This window comes from Lycium barbarum, chromosome 1, assembly GCF_019175385.1.
Source record: "Lycium barbarum isolate Lr01 chromosome 1, ASM1917538v2, whole genome shotgun sequence".
NCBI classification, from domain to species: Eukaryota; Viridiplantae; Streptophyta; class Magnoliopsida; order Solanales; family Solanaceae; genus Lycium; species Lycium barbarum.
The window spans coordinates 4,218,192-4,238,280 of NC_083337.1; the positions used below are offsets into that span (position 1 = coordinate 4,218,192).

Genomic DNA, 20,089 nt, shown 5'->3' on the forward strand with positions numbered 1-20,089 from the left:
CTTTTATTATTAAGTGGTTAATAATTATATATTTGGATTTACTCTTGTATAGATAATTAGGATCATTCAATTTAGTAAATAGTTAAGTATAAGTCTCTGGGTTCGACATCCGATTTCTAATATCACTATATTACTTGTACGACCGCGTATATTAGCATGTGCATTTGAGAGCAACATTAAGTTATGCAATATAAGTTGTAGTATTTGTGAATGACCCAATTTTTATCATTTTTTTGCGCGGATTGTCCTTCTAAGGCACTGCTCGTTAGTTTTTTTCCTTCGCTTAAAAAAATAATTGAAAATATCTGAGTTTCGGGCTCAAATCTCCGTTCAATTAAAAAATTTAAAAAGTTCGCAAAGTAAAGTTTGGATTCGCAAGGCCTGTCTTAAGGGTAGAGTTGCTACCTTAAGGTAAACTCTCCGAATTCAAATTTTGTCGTGTGATTTTTTTTAAAATTTTGACTGAGTAAAAATTTAAACCCGAAACTCAAGAATTTTTTAGGCGAAGGAAAAATATTAAAGACCAGCAATTTGGGGGACACAAATTAAAGACAATCCCCCGAATAAGGACAATCGTGCAAATTTCCCAATATTTATTCGTGCTTTCCCCCATTATTACTTTCCAAGTTAAAACTCAAAAGTATTATTCTTTTACGGAGCCGTTTGAAATAATGATTTGAAACCATGAGATGAAATCATGTTTATCATGCAATTTAAATTCTTTAAGTTGTATTTTTTCTTATAGACATAAAAATTTCACAAGTTGTGAAAACTAAAAACTATCAAAATATTTTCAATTCTTATACAATCTTACCAAATGAGATAGTTCATAACAAAATTAATACGCTACTAGAAAACCTATTTAATTTGAATAGTAATATAACTACTCTTTAATATAATCCTTCCACATGATAAATATAAATAAAGATTGGTAAATAGTTGGTAGGAGTAATCGTTAAAAATATCTATCAACTTATGATATTTTTTTATAAAATATAAATTTATGGTCAAGTTTTATATTTAAAAATTTTAAAACTATGGTTTGAAATCAATTCATGCTTTTTGGATGATTTGTAATTTCAAACCATGATTTAAAACTATGTGATAAAATACATGTCTAAACTCCAAATGGTTTCAAATGGCATGTCCAAACGCCTACTTAATATTATAATTCAAATCCCTAATTTTAAGATTGTTCTTCTAAATCACCCCCCGATTTTCAGATGAGGCTGTAAAAGAAGACCCATCCTTTTTTTATTCGGCCCAATTCGATCAACAACTACTGAAATTCAGGTTATCTCCTTCTTTTTTTTCCCAGTGATTTTTGCAGTAGCAAATGTGAATATATAGAGGTGCTTCAACTTCATAGAAGAAATTAATGTACTTCAATTTGGCGTAATTCATTGCTATTCTTACGAGTTAATTTGCATTATTATTATTATTATTATTATTATTATTATTATTATTACTCCATCCGTTTTAATTTATATGACCCCATTTGACTGGGCACGACATTTAAGAAAGAGTGAAGGCTTTTGAAACTTGTGGTTCAAAATAAGTCTTGAAAATTTGTGTGGCCGTAAATCATTCTGAATTTGTTTTCAAATTAGGAAAGAGCACATTCATTTTGACACGGACTAAAAATAAAATAGGTTTAAACAAATTGAGACAGAGAGAGTATTATTATTAGTTTCCCCTGTGATAATTGAATCAAATCTTAATTAAGGATTTCCATTTCCTAATCCATCAAATAGCAAAGCCTCAATTCCAAGCTTCTTTGGCCAAGCTTGTGGAAGGTCAAAGTGTTTTTTTTTTTCCTTTAAAAATTTACTTACTATTATTATTATTATTAATAATTTTTTTTAAAAATGTTTCGCCAAACTTTTAAGAGAAATAAGTGTTTTTACTAGTAGTAGAAGCTGTTTTTCGGAAACTTAAAAAAATAGCTTTTCCCTGAAAGTATTTATTTTAGAAGCACTTTATAAAAGCCAGGTGAAATACTAATTACTACTCAAAAATATTTCTGAAATTGATTAGCCAAACACAAGTACTTTTTTCAAAAAAGAAAAAAAGAAAATTAGAAACTTGTCCAAACATGCTACTCCCTCGTTTCAATTTATGTCTAACATATTTCCGTATTAGTCCGTAAGAATGACATCTTTCTATATTTAAAAATAATTTACTTTTATGAAATGACTTATAGGCGCATAAGATATATGTGAATTATTTAACACCACAAATTTAAAAATATTCTCTTCCTTTTTAAACTCTGGGCCATCAAATGGGATCACGTAAATTGAAACGGAGGGAGTATTAGTTGGTGTCAGTTGTGTAAATTTTGTCTTTAGAACTCTTTTCAAGTACTTTGTATTCTCACCAATTTTTGTCAATTGTATAAAATAATGTTGAAGGGCAGAAACTAATTTATTTTTTATTGAGAACTGACTATTTTGATGCTGTCTTTCTGTTACAATTAGATTTCAGAATATTGTCTTTTACATAAATTCCAAAGCTTACAAATTGTTGTTATAGCCATATCTGAATAAAATTTCTGATTCAGCATACCCTAAATGATTTTGACACCATAGTATCTGCATTTGTTGCACTATTGAATTAGTGCAATGGAAGATAGATGAGGATGTCACTCATCGTATATGAGATGGAAGCTCTCATCTGGTGTCCTCTGTGATAAAAAGGTGCCACCGAAACTTAAAGGTAAGTTTTATAAAGTGGTTGTTAGATCGATAATGTCGTATGGGGTTGAGTGTTGGCAAGTCAAGAATTCGCACGTTCAGAAGGAGAAGGTGAAAGTAGATGGATGTGTGGGCATACAAGGAAAGACAGGATTAGGAACGAGGATATACGAGACAAGGTGAGAGTGGCCTCCGTGGTGGACAAGATGCGAGAAGCAAGACTGAGATGATTCGGGTATGTGAAAAGGAGGAGCTTGAGCTCGGATTCCCCTGTGCAGAAGTGCGAGAGGTTAGCAATATTATGTCTCCGGAGAGGTAGAGGTAGGCCGAAGAACCAGGGTTATTGGACAGGACATGACGCATCTTTAGCTCACCGAGAATATGACGCTAGATAGGAAAGCATGAGGGTCGAGGATTAGGGTAGACGGTTAGTAGATAGTCGAGATATTTTTCTCTCATTTGGGTGAGCATGGTTCTCGTTTAGAGAACCGTATCATTACTATTCTCTCGTTAGCGTATTCTTCTATTTTTACTACTATTGTTGTTTCTTTCACTTTGACTATCCATACTATTTCTGATGTCAATACTCCTTATTTAGTTATTTTCCTCACATCCTTTGATGAGAGGGTTTGAAGGTCACAGATTAGGATAGAAGGTTAGTTAGTAGTTGAGCGTTCTCTCGCTTTCCTGCGGGATACGCTTGGTGGTCGAATCTGTACCTATTTTCTTACCAGTAGTATTAGCACCATTTTCGTAGTTTCTTGTTCTTCGATTTCTATTACCACCTTGTGCCTCGGTTATCACATTATTTCGTTACTGATCTTTTTTTTGAATATTATGTACTGCTTTACGTATCACATTATTTCCTTGTTGTTATTGCTTTCATTTCCATGTTCCCTTTTTCAAATTGCTTTGAAATGCTTGACTTGGCCGAGGGTCTATCGGATACCTTTCTATCTTTATGAGGTAGGGTAAGGTCTACGTACACTCTACCCTCCCCAAATCTTACACTTTTGGGTCCATTTTCTTGTGAGACAAAAGGAAGTCGCACACAACTAGGGTCGGTTGTGTGAGATACATAATAAATTTTTTGCATACAGGATGGGGAAAAAGCCAAGATGGTCTGAAATAAGGTGAAGAGCCGAAAAAACTGATAAATAAAATGTAGCCGCTGCCTAGGGCTCTAGTAATTTCCGCTGTCGCTTTGCCCTTATAAATGCAGCCACTAAGTCTTACGAACTTGCATCTCCGCTCTTCTCCTTCAACTCCCTTAGATTTTTGCATTGTGTTACGCCAAATTGGTTTTTGTTTCTTTTCAAACCTTTTTTGAAAATCACTTTTCTTGAGCCGAGGGTCTTTCGGAGACCGCCTCTCTACACCGTTAAGGTAGGGGTAAGGTCTGCGTACACCCCATCCTCCCATACCCCACTTGTGGGATTACACTGGGTATGTTGTTGTTGTTGTTGAATTAATGCAATCAACTATGGAGTATCATCAGTGATGGACTTTGCCTCTAAATTTGGTAAGCATAGTTTCTCGAACTGGATACATTTTAGCTTTCTGCTAGATTTGCACTTTCTGCGTATGATTAGCAGGTAATATCTGCTTGGATGGTCTCAACGTGCATTAAAGACTGCTTTTGCGGTTAATAGTTAAAAGATTAAACCTTGTTTCATGGATAGTTGAAGATGACATTCTCCAAGATGGGCATTCTGTTTCCCATGTCTTAAATCGGTTTTATCTTTTATTTTGAGAAATCAAAATCTCAAAATTTCCCCCAAATTTGACCATGAACTCTGTGAAAGCATCCGAAGTTGGTTAACTGAATCCGAGACGTATCCCGCTCCCGTCCCACTCTCCTGCTGAGACAGATTCGGCATAAAAAATGAAGAGTCTGTGCAGCTTATCAAAAATGAAGAGTCCGTGCAGCTTAGGATAAAACTTCTAATGATGCAGTGGCGGATTCCAAAATATTATGTATTGCACCTGTTGATTTAGATCTAGAAGTTCAGTCAATGACTGTTCCTGATCCTGACTTCCATAATTTTGATAAGGACAGAACGCAAAAATCTGTTGATGATAATCAAGTCTGGGTTGCTTATGACAATGATGTTGGCATGCCGTGCTATTATGCTATGATTCACAATGTAATCTGAAAAGCCAATTAAAGTGCAATTCAGCTAGTTGAACTCCAAAAACAACTCTGAATTCGGCCCAATTAATTGGGTTGGTTCTGCTTGCTCAAGACCAGATTCAGGATAGGCAAGCATGAAATCAATAAGACGCTCAATTCTTTCTTACACATGATCAAGTGGGTGAAAGGGGCTAGAGGTGTTATCCAGTTAATTTCAGCTTTGACCAATCTTCTGGAAACACAATATTTCAGTGGCTAACATTTATGATTTTATCGAGATCCTAACTTAGCAAATATGGAATCACCTTAATTTGGTAAGTAATATTAACGGTAGAGAAGTTTATGAGAACCGAGCTCCACTTCTCCTTCAATCTCTATTTCATATGTTTACCCCTCTTTCTCTTTTTCTTCAACCAACATTGTCATCTTCGATGAAGCCAGGTGTATCTTTGCTTTGGTGGTGTCTCTAATAGTACTTATCTTTTTGCTGATTTGAACGGTTTTTGTCTCTATCTCTCTCTCTTTATTTTTATTTTTGATGACATGGGAACCCACAGCCGCTGCCCTTCGGGTGTGCACAGGGTAAACCCAACTCTTGTGCAATAGCTCGCAATCTCTCTTTATGGCCTTGCTTAATTAGTAGAGTTTGAGTGCTTCAATTCCTCGTGCTAAATTTCCCTGTTCCTTTGATCTTGTGAAAATTGTTCAGATCCACTAGGCATCAGGCTAAATTTTTGGCACTTCTTTTGCCATTCCAGTCTTAATAAACGTGATGAACCCGTTACCATTATCAAAAAAAAAAAAAAAAAGCACTATGATAATCTCTAAAATCACTTTGTGATAGCTTAGGTGGTTCTTGTACAACTCTAGTTTTACCTTCTAGTTTATATTGAGAACCAAGCTCCACTTGTCCTTCAATCTCTATTTCATACGTAGATACTTTGTTGTGAGTGATTTTAATTTTCCATATTCTATTTCTTTCCTTTTACTTTCCTCCTTTCGGTTGCTATCTGTCGGTTTCTCTATTCACCACCACTATCTCCCATTAATTGTTGTCGGTCATGTTTACCCCTCTTCCTCTTTTTCTTCAACCAACATTGTTGATTGCAGTATGCCTGAGTCTACCACAACATACACACAAAATCCCTTCTCCTTCATAGATCAGTGGTTGACGGTGATTTCCAATAGTAATCGCCGTTTGAACCGGAACCCCTAGATTTACTTCAACACTGATCCTCGATGCCTTCCTCTCAGGGTTGACAATGTGCATGCATCAATCTTCATTAATTGACCGATTCGTCTTTCTATTTTCTCTAGAATTCCTCTGTCATAGAACTCCGTCGGTAGTTGTGGAAGATGAACCCATATCGCCGTCGATTTTATCTTTGATTCCTCTGGCACAAAGTTTGGTTGACATGTTTATCTTTGCTTTGGTGGTGTCTCTGATAGTCCTTATCTTTTTGCTGATTTGAACAATTTCTCTCTCTCTCTCTCTATGACCTTGCTTTATTAGTAGAGTTGAGTGCTTCAATTCCGAGTGCTAATTTCCTGTTTCTTTGATCTTGTAAAAATTGTTCAGATCCGCTAGGCATCAGGCTAAATTTTTGGCACGTGTTTTGCCATTACTGTCTTAATAAGCACGATGATCTCTAAAACCACTTTCTGATAGCTTAGGTGGTTCTTGTACGACTCTAGTTTTACCTGTCTAAGCTTTGGTGGACAGAGTTACCTGGTACCTGGTGCTGGTGGGAGGTGGCGGATATCTCGTAGAATTAGTCAAAAAAACAAAAATAAGCACGATGATCTCTGTTGATCCACCCGGTGATGAAATGACAAACATTTTGTCAAGACTTCCTGTTGAAGATCTCATGCAATTCAGGTCTGTTTGCAAATCTTGGTGTAACCTAATTATAGATCTTTATTTTGTGAACAAGCATATGAATCAACATTCATCGTATAAGGAAAGCAGCTTTTTGATCGGTAAAGATCTAATCTTAGATGTCGCGGAAATTAAGGAGTGTTGCACATTGTACTCTGATGAAACATTCGCCGAGCACAAGAAATTAGAATTTCCTTTGTGGGAATCAACTAAAAGTTTTGAAGTCCTTGGCTGTTGCAATGGCGTTCTCTTTCTTCTTTACCCTTTAAGTCCTCGATCTTGTTGCAAAATGTATTTTTGGAACCCGGCCACAAAAATAGTCAAGAATCTTATTAATTCCCCCGTTCAGCTTCCTGATTTTCGTGTCCAGGTAGTGTTTGGGTTTGGGTGGGTCCCCCGATTGGATGAATATAAGGTGGTTAGGATTTTGTATACTGAGAAAATGAATCTGACAGCCCCTCCAAAACTTCCGCCTGTTGTTGAAATTTACTCATTAAAAACAGATTCTTGGACAAAGATTGAAGTTGAACTTTCGTACTTTATTACCAGCCATATGGCAAAGGCATTTCTAGATGGATCTGCATATTGGGTTGCACGAAATGTTATTAATGAAACTGAGTATGATGACTTCATTGTATCTTTCAATATGGCTGACCATGTTTTTGAAGAAATAAAGCTGCCGAAGTCTTGCCTCGATGACGGTGCATTAACTGGGTCGTTAGCAGTCTTTCGGGATTCACTTTACCTATTTGTTCATGGCCCAGAATCACTAGATTGGTGGCATGTATGGATGATGCAAGAAGATTGTTCCAGAAAGATTTGGTTCCATCAGTTTAAAGTTGATTGCTCATTTAAAATCTGCTGGCCCTTAGGCTTTATGAAGAATGGGGAGGTTATATTCGAATCCATTGAGGGGGATCTTTCTCTTTATGACCCTAGGAATGAGCAATTTCAAGATCTTCGCTTCCAAGGGAATCCTGATATGATAGAACTGTTTGCATACAAGGAGAGCCTGGTTTTACTTGATTTAGGAACTAAATCTTGGCCTAAGGAATTTCATGATGACGGGAATGAAGAGCTTGATATCCAAACTTAGAGTCGAGAAAGGTTCGCAGGTAATGAGCCAGTGAAGTCTGTGTGAATTCTTGACTCGTTTTTCGTCTTGTTTTTGAAAGGTTTACCTGTTCATTAGCTTTCTACATGAGGGACTTGACTGTTATTACGCTCTTAGTTGATTTACATACTTATCACCCTCCTGCTCCAACCAATGTTTGGTTATGAGCACAAAAGGTGGTATCAAATAAGAAGCTTTTGAATAAGCAAGTCTTTCTGTATAGGAAGTTTTTCCATTTTCCAGCATACCTGTTATTTGCTGCTCTCTCGTGCACAACGTTAAAAGTTTTGCTGTGGTTTCCTATGCTGCAAAACATGGAACTATAGGAGCACTTTTTGCAAGATATAAGTCCAATGATTCTTGTTTCCAGCTCATTTGTTTAGAATTAGAGAAAGCCAAACTTTGGTTACCAATTATCAAATTTTTGCTTTGTGAGTTGTTTCCATATTGCACTCTTAAGTTGTGCGAACTGGTAAGCCGTTGTGCCCTTTGCTTATAAGAGAGGTTTCAAGCTTGCAAGCAACTAATAAATTTATAGAAAGTTCCTCTATTTTCTAAGAATCCCCTTTGACATGGAAAATGCTTGTGTGATGAATTAGGTCATTTAGCTTTCGTTCTTCAATAATTTGATAGTGAAGGTGTATTTGAATAATTATATTTTGAAGTTTTGGAATGATCTCCACATTGATCTCTACTGAATCGGCTGCATCACGTACCAAATATCACCAGAAGAATTGTGAATCATATAAATGAAATGGGCATATCTATGACCTATTGGAAATACGAATTAGATATCAGGAGTTCAATATGTTGCTAGTAAATAACATGTTCAAATAAAAGTTGCCAAAGCCAACTTTTATCATCAAGAGGAGTTTAAGTTGGTGCAACTGAGATGTCCTCACAAAATACTTTTCTATCAGGAAACTGTTTGCGTTCCCTCCCTTTTGCCCTCCAAAAGCATTGGTGTATCTTTGTTTCTTCTGCTGTTTCCTTTTTCATTTATTTTCTCTATCTAGTAGATTTCATGCCAATTAACCAATATGCTCTTAGTTTGCATCTACCATCATCATCATCAGAGGCGGAGACAGAATTTTTAGTTTATGTGTTCTGGATCACAGTCCTTTTTGCTCACCGGGTTCTGGATAGATTATTTATCCAACACAAATACATGATTTGAGCCAAAGCTACTGATGGTGTCATTTTCTTCTGTTAGTAAAATAAGCATTTCTTTAAGTCATCAGCCTTGCTTTTGGCACAGACAGCTGGTGAAAGTCAATTGCAAGGCCTTTTTCTATTTTTTGAGATGCATTTTGAATCTTCATTTTGTTTTTATCGTCCCTAAACAAAGTGTAGAAAATGAAACATGCCCCGTGTTATACCCCGTATTTTTATACGTCAAATTATTCATAAGTTAATCGACATAAGTTAAGGACGGGATTATTTTGGGATATGTAATAGGAACTTTTAATTCTCAATTTTAATGAGTGCACGAGTGTTTATAAGTTTCAACTAGTATGAAAATATTAGTGGAGATTAGAGATTTATTTAACTATGATTAAGTTATTAAGTGACACATATTGATTAATTAAAGTTAACCAAGTAAATTAGTGGGACATGTGTCAATGTTATGGGCTACATATATATGGTCATAAGATGACTCATAATACACCATTTCATTCACAAAATTCATCCATCAAAATAGAGTTAGTGAGAGAAGCTCTCCAACTAGAGAGAGAGAGAGAGAGAAGTTCGGTCACTGTTCACGACGCCGGGACTGTTCACCCCGGAACTGTTCACGGCGGCTACTGTTCACGGCGGCTACTGTTCACGCCGGAACTGTTCACGACGGCGACTGTTCACGACACACTGTTCACGGCGTCACTATTCACGGCCAAGAGGAGAAAAATCCAACCCCATTTCTAGCCTTCCCAAAAATAATTCCTTGGTGTTAACCCACTATTTGGAGGTCCCTAAGTAGCGTGGAAGCATTATTGGAGCGATCAAACCATCCATTTTTGTAAATCGCAAACCCTAACTTTCTTGTGGAGTAAAGAACAAAGGTAAAAATTTCTATTGTTTTATGGGATATAAATGTTTTATGCATATTGTGGTATGTTAATATGGATGAAATTGGTGAAATATCGTATGTTGGAAGTGGGTTGTGTGCTTGGGGAGTTAGCCGTGTAAATGGGGGTGTGATTGGGTTAATGAATAAAAAAAAAATTTGTAGCATGTTTGATTGTTGTAGAGTGGAGAAGAGAATAAAAATCATTAATATATGTATATGTGTGTAGTGTGGCCGTGTATAGCCCCAATGTTTGGCAAAGGATGAATCAATATCGCTTAGTGTTTTAGTTGTCGTCGTTATGAATTCTAGTTTGGAAATGAGAGTTTAATGTCCCAAATTGATATGGTGAATATTGCGGACTGATTTGGAGAATTTTGTGAAATTAATGCAATCTTTATATTTATGAGAATTATATCGTTATAGTGTAGATTGTTGATACAAATCATGACTTGAAAATGAGGAATGTGGTAAAGGGGCTGCTCTCGGTTTTGGGGCTGTTTTCGGCCCAATTTGGAGAAATTGTTGGATCGTTGGAAATATTATGTGAATTGTTTAGAATGTTCTTGAATGTTGTTAGTATGGGTTTGGGTTAGTATTTGAATGTATAGGCGTTGATGTTGGCTTGAAGGTAAGCCATTAATTGAATATTTGGAAAGTTGTCGAATGATGAAAAAGAGAGTATTAATGTAATATTGTCTTTCGGATTGGTTATTGGAGTTGCTAGGTTGGTTATTGTGGTTGTTGTTGTTGATTTTGAGCGAGTTAAATTCTCGGGATGGCCTATTTACAGGGGAAATGCTGCCGAATTTTCCATAGGATTTAGAGTTAGTTTGGAATGAATAATTGCTTAAGTGCCTATGGTTAATATTGGATATTCGTTGGCATATTTGTAGACCTTGAGGAGCCCGAGGCGTAGATTGGGATTAACTTTAGATCGGCTAGCTTGGAGTGCGTACGAGGTATGTAAAGTAACCTCCTTTCTTTTTGGCATGTCTTAGTTTTACATAGGCTAAATTAGAGCCTTAAGGAAATTCCAAATCCGAAATCCGAGCATGTTTTGATTCGTATATGTTCTTTGGCACTCTTATGTATGATTTGATGAAATATGAACCCTTATGTCTTTGAAATAATCGTTTTCCGAATTTTGCATAAAAAGGGTTCACTTTAAAGAAGTTCGTAATTTTTGGAATGCCATACCTTTCACAAATATGCTCGGATTACTCAAATATTTTTGTAGAAGTCTATATGACATATGATATGTATGTTTTCTATAGGCGGGCCCGACTCGGGTAAATACCCACCCGTGGGTCCCGCGACTTTCCTTTATGAAATTTCGAAACTTTGGAAAGAATTTGTTAAGACTATTATTTCGATTTTTCCTGTGCTTTGATTATTCTATGTTATCTGTGTCGGTTGCGTTACTTCATTTCCATATCGCTTTGAATCTCTTAGCCGTATCTGACCTCTTTTTATGTTTTTATTGAGTCGAGGGTCTCTCGGAAACAGCCATCCTACCTTGGTAGGAGTAAGGTCTGCGTACACTCTACCCTCCCCAGACCCCACGTTGTGGGATTTCACTGGGTTGTTGTTGTTGTTGTTGTTGTTGTATTATTTCGATTTTCAAATATGATCATTTTTACTTATGTTTGAATTTATGATAATGATTTTATGCATATGACTACTCACGACTCTACTCGTGCGTTCTGTTATATCTTTCGCCGGTTCCCGGGCCGGTTCTGTTATCGTGCGCACTTTGATATACTCCGAAGTTATGCTGTGTTATGGTTCTCCGAGCTACTCGCTAATGAGGGTCGGGTTCCACATATATTTGGTGTTATGCTGTGTATGGCGTTATGTTGTGATGTGATATGTGACGGGGATACGGAGATTTGAAACTTTCTGGTGTTATGCTGTGTTATGGCGCCATCGACGGGAGGGCGACCATATTCTTCTGTACCCTATGCATGACTTACATGTTTGAAACTAAACATTTTGATATGATTGGATTTGTACTTATGTTCGGCACTTCTGCTTCGTTTATGTCTCAGGTTTGTTTTCTGTATATTCTGCTTTGCATACTCAGTACATATTTCGTACTGACCCCCCTTTCTTCGGGGGGGCTGCGTTTCATGCCCGCAGGTACAGACGCACAGTTTGGTGATCTACCCATTTAGGACATCCTCTTCTGCTGTTTGGAGTGCTCTTCTCATTTCAGAGCACACATTTTGGTATACATTTGTTCGCTATGTATATATGTATTTGTTCAGGGGTACGGCGGGGCCCTGTCCCGTCATATGATTCTGTCGGTCTGTTTAGAGGTCTGTGGACATGTTTGTGGGTTAGGGTCTTTCTGTATGGATGTATGTACATGTCGTTTGGGCGATCCCATACGCCGAGGCGGCCGGTCCGCATATGTTGTTTGGGCGACCCTATACGCCGAGGCGGCCGGTCCGCATATGTTTATATATTGCTTGGTTAGCCCTGTGTGGCTTTTGTTGGTATTTTCTGCGTGCAGGGTATATTGGATAGTCCGTAAAACAAAGGAAACTCTGCCGAAATTTTTCTGGAAATTACCTAAATCTGAAATAAAGCCTTGTCGGCGTACATATATATCTGCATACGGTTGCGTTGAGATGTGTTTGAACAATTTGATATAGTTTGAGACGGCATATAGTAATTATGGCCGTATATGCTATCTGTTTGTGATTTGATTTGGATAAGTGTGTTACGATTTGATATGTTTGTCTGTCTGGGTGTCCAAGTAGGGCACCAGTCGCGGCCCACGGGGCTGGGTCGTGACAGAAGTGGTATCAGAGCGGTTTGTCCTCGGAATGTCTACAGACCGTGTCTAGTAGAGTCTTGTTTATCGGTGTGTTGTGCACCACATCTATAAACAGGAGGCTACAGGACATTTAGGATGTTACCTTTCTTTGGATCTTAGATCGTGCGATAGAGCCAGCCGTAGGAAATGAATTCCCTTTTGTTACTAACCCTTGATTTCAGCCGAAGAACGGTATCGACAGAAGACAGTGATTGATGATATGGGAAGCTACACAGTGCGCAGGTAAGTAATGGTGCGAAAGAGGTGTATTGGAGAAGTTATTTGAAGTATGATGAAAATATAAAGTTGAAGGTTGAAAAGAAAATAAACCGGGAAATGTCACCGGTGCCGTTTGAGGTGGGCATGTGAGGTAAGTCTCGACATCTGTATACTTTTATTTGTAATTATTAGCCCTGTGTGGCTACGATGTGATATGATATGATATATAAATACGTATATGTGTTGGCCCTGTGAGGCATGGTTGGTATTTTCTGTGTACAGGTTTTGGAATAGTAAGAAATACAGAGGAACCTCTACCCAAATTTTTCCGGGAATAAGTAAAAAGGAGAATGAAATATAGGTTCATAACGTGCCTTGAAAGTTTATACCGATGGGGCAAGATCAATCAGAAAAGGTGAAGGGTTAGGTACGCCTAGTCCGCAGGATGTAATATGAAAACCATAAGGATTGTTATAGAAGTGAGTGAAGCCTAGCAAGGAAGTAACTAGAGGATATGATGTGATTAGTGTGAAACGGGAAAGCAAATATAAAATAAGAAAGACTTACAAAGTTCTATAGGGAAAATTTAGGATAAAAGTCAAGTGGTAACAAAAGTGAAAGCGAACACAGGAAGAGGAGGATTAATTGGAAGAAGAAGGAGTCAAGTTAAGACTAAGCGCACAAGGAAGAAAGTAATATTTCAACGGAAGAGCTCGCAATACAACTGACAACGGACAGCGAAGTAAGAGGAGAGTGAAGGCAATGACGTGGAATTATTACCTCGGGAAGCAACAGAAAGAGGAAATATTACAGGAATGACTATGTAAAGACCTGAAGTACGTTATAATGGATTAAAGCGAATCAACCAATGAAAGAGGCACGTGAGGAGCATAATTAAATAAGAGAACACTTGAGTAAGTATTGGGAGTTCAGGACCAGTTTAACATTCGAGGACGAATGTTCTAAAGGGGGGAAGAATGTTATACCCCGTATTTTTATACGTCAAATTATTCATAAGTTAATCGACATAAGTTAAGGACGGGATTATTTTGGGATATGTAATAGGAACTTTTAATTCTCAATTTTAATGAGTGCACGAGTGTTTATAAGTTTCAACTAGTATGAAAATATTAGTGGAGATTAGAGATTTATTTAACTATGATTAAGTTATTAAGTGGCACATATTGATTAATTAAAGTTAACCAAGTAAATTAGTGGGACATGTGTCAATGTTATGGGCTACATATATATGGTCATAAGATGACTCATAATACACCATTTCATTCACAAAATTCATCCATCAAAATAGAGTTAGTGAGAGAAGCTCTCCAACTAGAGAGAGAGAGAGAGAGAAGTTCGGTCACTGTTCACGACGCCGGGACTGTTCACCCCGGAACTGTTCACGGCGGCTACTGTTCACGGCGGCTACTGTTCACGCCGGAACTGTTCACGACGGCGACTGTTCACGACACACTGTTCACGGCGTCACTATTCACGGCCAAGAGGAGAAAAATCCAACCCCATTTCTAGCCTTCCCAAAAATAATTCCTTGGTGTTAACCCACTATTTGGAGGTCCCTAAGTAGCGTGGAAGCATTATTGGAGCGATCAAACCATCCATTTTTGTAAATCGCAAACCCTAACTTTCTTGTGGAGTAAAGAACAAAGGTAAAAATTTCTATTGTTTTATGGGATATAAATGTTTTATGCATATTGTGGTATGTTAATATGGATGAAATTGGTGAAATATCGTATGTTGGAAGTGGGTTGTGTGCTTGGGGAGTTAGCCGTGTAAATGGGGGTGTGATTGGGTTAATGAATAAAAAAAAAATTTGTAGCATGTTTGATTGTTGTAGAGTGGAGAAGAGAATAAAAATCATTAATATATGTATATGTGTGTAGTGTGGCCGTGTATAGCCCCAATGTTTGGCAAAGGATGAATCAATATCGCTTAGTGTTTTAGTTGTCGTCGTTATGAATTCTAGTTTGGAAATGAGAGTTTAATGTCCCAAATTGATATGGTGAATATTGCGGACTGATTTGGAGAATTTTGTGAAATTAATGCAATCTTTATATTTATGAGAATTATATCGTTATAGTGTAGATTGTTGATACAAATCATGACTTGAAAATGAGGAATGTGGTAAAGGGGCTGCTCTCGGTTTTGGGGCTGTTTTCGGCCCAATTTGGAGAAATTGTTGGATCGTTGGAAATATTATGTGAATTGTTTAGAATGTTCTTGAATGTTGTTAGTATGGGTTTGGGTTAGTATTTGAATGTATAGGCGTTGATGTTGGCTTGAAGGTAAGCCATTAATTGAATATTTGGAAAGTTGTCGAATGATGAAAAAGAGAGTATTAATGTAATATTGTCTTTCGGATTGGTTATTGGAGTTGCTAGGTTGGTTATTGTGGTTGTTGTTGTTGATTTTGAGCGAGTTAAATTCTCGGGATGGCCTATTTACAGGGGAAATGCTGCCGAATTTTCCATAGGATTTAGAGTTAGTTTGGAATGAATAATTGCTTAAGTGCCTATGGTTAATATTGGATATTCGTTGGCATATTTGTAGACCTTGAGGAGCCCGAGGCGTAGATTGGGATTAACTTTAGATCGGCTAGCTTGGAGTGCGTACGAGGTATGTAAAGTAACCTCCTTTCTTTTTGGCATGTCTTAGTTTTACATAGGCTAAATTAGAGCCTTAAGGAAATTCCAAATCCGAAATCCGAGCATGTTTTGATTCGTATATGTTCTTTGGCACTCTTATGTATGATTTGATGAAATATGAACCCTTATGTCTTTGAAATAATCGTTTTCCGAATTTTGCATAAAAAGGGTTCACTTTAAAGAAGTTCGTAATTTTTGGAATGCCATACCTTTCACAAATATGCTCGGATTACTCAAATATTTTTGTAGAAGTCTATATGACATATGATATGTATGTTTTCTATAGGCGGGCCCGACTCGGGTAAATACCCACCCGTGGGTCCCGCGACTTTCCTTTATGAAATTTGGAAACTTTGGAAAGAATTTGTTAAGACTATTATTTCGATTTTCAAATATGATCATTTTTACTTATGTTTGAATTTATGATAATGATTTTATGCATATGACTACTCACGACTCTACTCGTGCGTTCTGTTATATCTTTCGCCGGTTCCCGGGCCGGTTCTGTTATCGTGCGCACTTTGATATACTCCGAAGTTATGCTGTGTTATGGTTCTCCGAGCTACTCGCTAATGAGGGTCGGGTTCCACATATATTTGGTGTTATGCTGTGTATGGCGTTATGTTGTGATGTGATATGTGACGGGGATACGGAGATTTGAAACTTTCTGGTGTTATGCTGTGTTATGGCGCCATCGACGGGAGGGCGACCATATTCTTCTGTACCCTATGCATGACTTACATGTTTGAAACTAAACATTTTGATATGATTGGATTTGTACTTATGTTCGGCACTTCTGCTTCGTTTATGTCTCAGGTTTGTTTTCTGTATATTCTGCTTTGCATACTCAGTACATATTTCGTACTGACCCCCCTTTCTTCGGGGGGGCTGCGTTTCATGCCCGCAGGTACAGACGCACAGTTTGGTGATCTACCCATTTAGGACATCCTCTTCTGCTGTTTGGAGTGCTCTTCTCATTTCAGAGCACACATTTTGGTATACATTTGTTCGCTATGTATATATGTATTTGTTCAGGGGTACGGCGGGGCCCTGTCCCGTCATATGATTCTGTCGGTCTGTTTAGAGGTCTGTGGACATGTTTGTGGGTTAGGGTCTTTCTGTATGGATGTATGTACATGTCGTTTGGGCGATCCCATACGCCGAGGCGGCCGGTCCGCATATGTTGTTTGGGCGACCCTATACGCCGAGGCGGCCGGTCCGCATATGTTTATATATTGCTTGGTTAGCCCTGTGTGGCTTTTGTTGGTATTTTCTGCGTGCAGGGTATATTGGATAGTCCGTAAAACAAAGGAAACTCTGCCGAAATTTTTCTGGAAATTACCTAAATCTGAAATAAAGCCTTGTCGGCGTACATATATATCTGCATACGGTTGCGTTGAGATGTGTTTGAACAATTTGATATAGTTTGAGACGGCATATAGTAATTATGGCCGTATATGCTATCTGTTTGTGATTTGATTTGGATAAGTGTGTTACGATTTGATATGTTTGTCTGTCTGGGTGTCCAAGTAGGGCACCAGTCGCGGCCCACGGGGCTGGGTCGTGACACCCCGGAAAGAACAATTGCTTGAAAGTTGTCCTAGCAAGGAAACACAGAGGTGAGATTCCGCCATTCATGCTTAATACATGGGACTCTTAGCAACATTATTGCTCAATTCTAAGAATGGCTTGTGGTTGTTATTTGTATAGCTTGAAAATTGATTGCTTCTTAGCTTCAAGTCCTTGCCAATGCACATCTTTTACATCTTTGTTCTTTGGTGGATCAGCCTTTGCTGTTTCAATCGGTTTTCTACACCCTAAGATGTCTTATTCTCCCATTCCTGTTCTATTTCTGCATTCAATAAGGTACAAGATCTAAAGATATTAGTTGGTTCTACGCACAGGTTGACAGGTCATTTTTTTCTTGCAGATATTCTGTATCTTGGCAGTTAGCAACAATGCACCAGTGAACTTTACAGAGTGTGCAGGAACAAACACTTTACTGAATCGATGGATCTTTCAAACTAGTTGTTGGTGGCTGTTGCTTCATGTATAATATCTGTATATGAAGTTGACTGTTTGAATTTAGCTTGTTTTGTATGGTGAATGCTGTTTTTTCACTTGTGAACCACTTATCCTCTATCCGTACATTTTGAAGATAATGTATTTTTCTTCTTGTTAATTACTCTTATCAGTTAATGTATATGAAGAATGGTTTTTTGGTCCTTTTCGTCCGGTGGTTAGGACATCGTCTTTTCATGTTGATGAAACAGGTTCGATTCTGTAAGGAATAGGTACTCTTTCCTGGTTGTTTTAAGTTAGTGTTCGTTGTTGATTGATCACTTATTATCTTATTATCTGGATGGAAGATGGAAAGATGATCTGGAAGCTTCCGCTCTTTCAACAAGCAAGACAAGATCACCTTTTCTTCTTGGTAATGGACTTCCTTTACTTCGTAACCTTACCCTTAGATGTCCTTTCTTAGATCTTCTTCGCTTGAGGACTAGAAACGGTGTAGTGGCTTTCCTTTTTAGCTTATCCACACTCGGACCGATGGCAAATCTTAAGGTAACTTTGTCCATTTGATCTAGTCATAATTTTCTTTCAGAGGTTCTTTGCAATTCATACCTGGTAATATGAGTGCTCCTTACACTTCAATTAGCTAGACAGAAAGACCATCGTTTGTTCTTATAACAATGGTGTCTGAGTCAGCTTGCACGCAATTTGATTAATTCGATGCGTACCTATTACCTCTCACCAACATAGGTATCGGGTATCTCTGTCCACCGAAAACATAATGCTTTCATCATTTTAAGATCCATCCTCCAGATGTGAGAGAAGCCAGAAAAAAACTAAAATAAATGCATTGGTCGGACTAGAAACCAAGAACCAACAAAGTTTTCTAGCTGTAGAAACAATACATCAAAACCATTCTTAAAATTGAGCAATTCAATGTTGTCAAGAGATCCAAGTGTTGAAATCCGTGTTTCCTTCTCATATTGGGAATGCTAGGAACAAATTTCAAACAGAGACAAGACATCACATCATCACTAGTGGAATATTAAAAGAAGTTGTAAGCTTCTTGGTCCCTTTACTCCACAGTGGGTTGAATTCCAAGGAATGTGACAACAAAAGTTGTTGGACTATCTTCTGAATTTCTGGGTACTTTCATTGCCTTTATATAACCAAGAAGGCTCCTTAAGGACCAATATATCTAAAGATAATTACTGAGACTAATAAGTAAAATTAAAAGATTTAACATATTTTAAGTGATTGATTTAGCAATGTAATGGGCATCCAAGATGATGTGCAGAAGTTTTTCTAGAATTTGAGTCGGTAGTATCAAGAGAAACACTTGTTTATGTGTCGAAATACTCAATCGAAACAGGATGTAATTCGAGTTTTAAATGAAATTTACTTACAAATTTAAGAAATTATCGACGTATTTCACGTATCAAAACACTAAATTCCAAGGAAAGTGCAATGAAATTAAAGAGAGACCCACAGCAAGGGCAATGAAACAACAAATCAAATCAATATCTGTGTCCTGACTTTATTTGTCAAGTCATTTGTGTGGAATAATGCACAAGGCATTGTCCAATGACCACAAAGCTGGGGCTTAATATAATATTATGAAGTTAGAATTTTTTTTTAGATTTTGTATTTGTATTAAAAAAATTATTAAATTTGCACAAATATTTTATTGTAAATCCAGTAATTAAAACGAGCTATGAAATTAGAATCCAAAAGCATCAAATTCAAGCTTCGACTTAATGAGGAAGCTTTGAACTTCCTTACAAGTAGATTCCACTAGTGATAATTCTAGACATGTGATTTTTGACCCTTCCCGAGTTTTGCATTGTTTTAGTGTCAATATTTTCTTTTAGATCAAATCTTCACATTTTAACTTTTATTTCATTTTAATACTTTTTTATCTGTAAAAATAAAAAACTCTAAAATAGAATCACATTTTTAGGATACAAATCTTATTTTCATATTTCAAGAGAAATTGATTAAAAAACCATTTTTTAAGACTACACTTGTTACCTTTTCATACCTCGACTATCACCTTCTACTCAACTAGGTATTTTTAATCTATAAATAGTGATAGTTTAGGTAGAAAAAGTGAACAACTGATAATTGAGATACGAAACTTGGGAAAAAGTGAGTTCAAGTATTATTTTAACCATTATCTCTCTCTTTTTTTGAAAAAAATTTAGTATAGCTAGTTCAACTATTTTGATTTTTCATAATGAATTTTGCATTAGTTTACATTAGTATTTACTCTTTCTCTCCCAATTTATATGACAAACTCTCTTTTTTAGTCTGTAAAAAAAATACATTTTTAAATTTTTAGAAATATTTTAACTTCAAAATTTCGTTTTTACCCTTATGACTTGTTTTAATCACTTATTTCAAAAGTTTTCTTTTTTTTTTTGCTTAAATTCGTACTTAGTCAAACTATATCACGTAAAGTAGGACGGGGGGAGAGACTTTT

General features: G+C 37.0%; 1 protein-coding gene across 2 annotated transcripts; it reads left to right on the top strand.

Annotated features, from left to right (window-relative positions):
- The first annotated feature begins 1,329 nt into the window (after positions 1-1,329).
- On the top strand, positions 1,330-17,767 carry LOC132629836 (F-box/kelch-repeat protein At3g23880-like). 2 transcript variants are annotated; one of them, XM_060345228.1, is made up of 3 exons: positions 1,330-4,215; positions 6,551-7,821; positions 17,522-17,767. In XM_060345228.1, the coding sequence occupies exon 2, from the start codon at positions 6,627-6,629 to the stop codon at positions 7,800-7,802; it is 1,176 nt and encodes a 391-aa protein (XP_060201211.1). In that variant the 5' UTR covers positions 1,330-4,215; positions 6,551-6,626; the 3' UTR covers positions 7,803-7,821; positions 17,522-17,767. The 2 variants fall into 2 exon arrangements, with proteins under 2 accessions (XP_060201211.1, XP_060201201.1); XM_060345218.1 differs by lacking the exon at positions 1,330-4,215 and having other exon boundaries at positions 4,226-7,821.
- Positions 17,768-20,089: the final 2,322 nt, after the last annotated feature.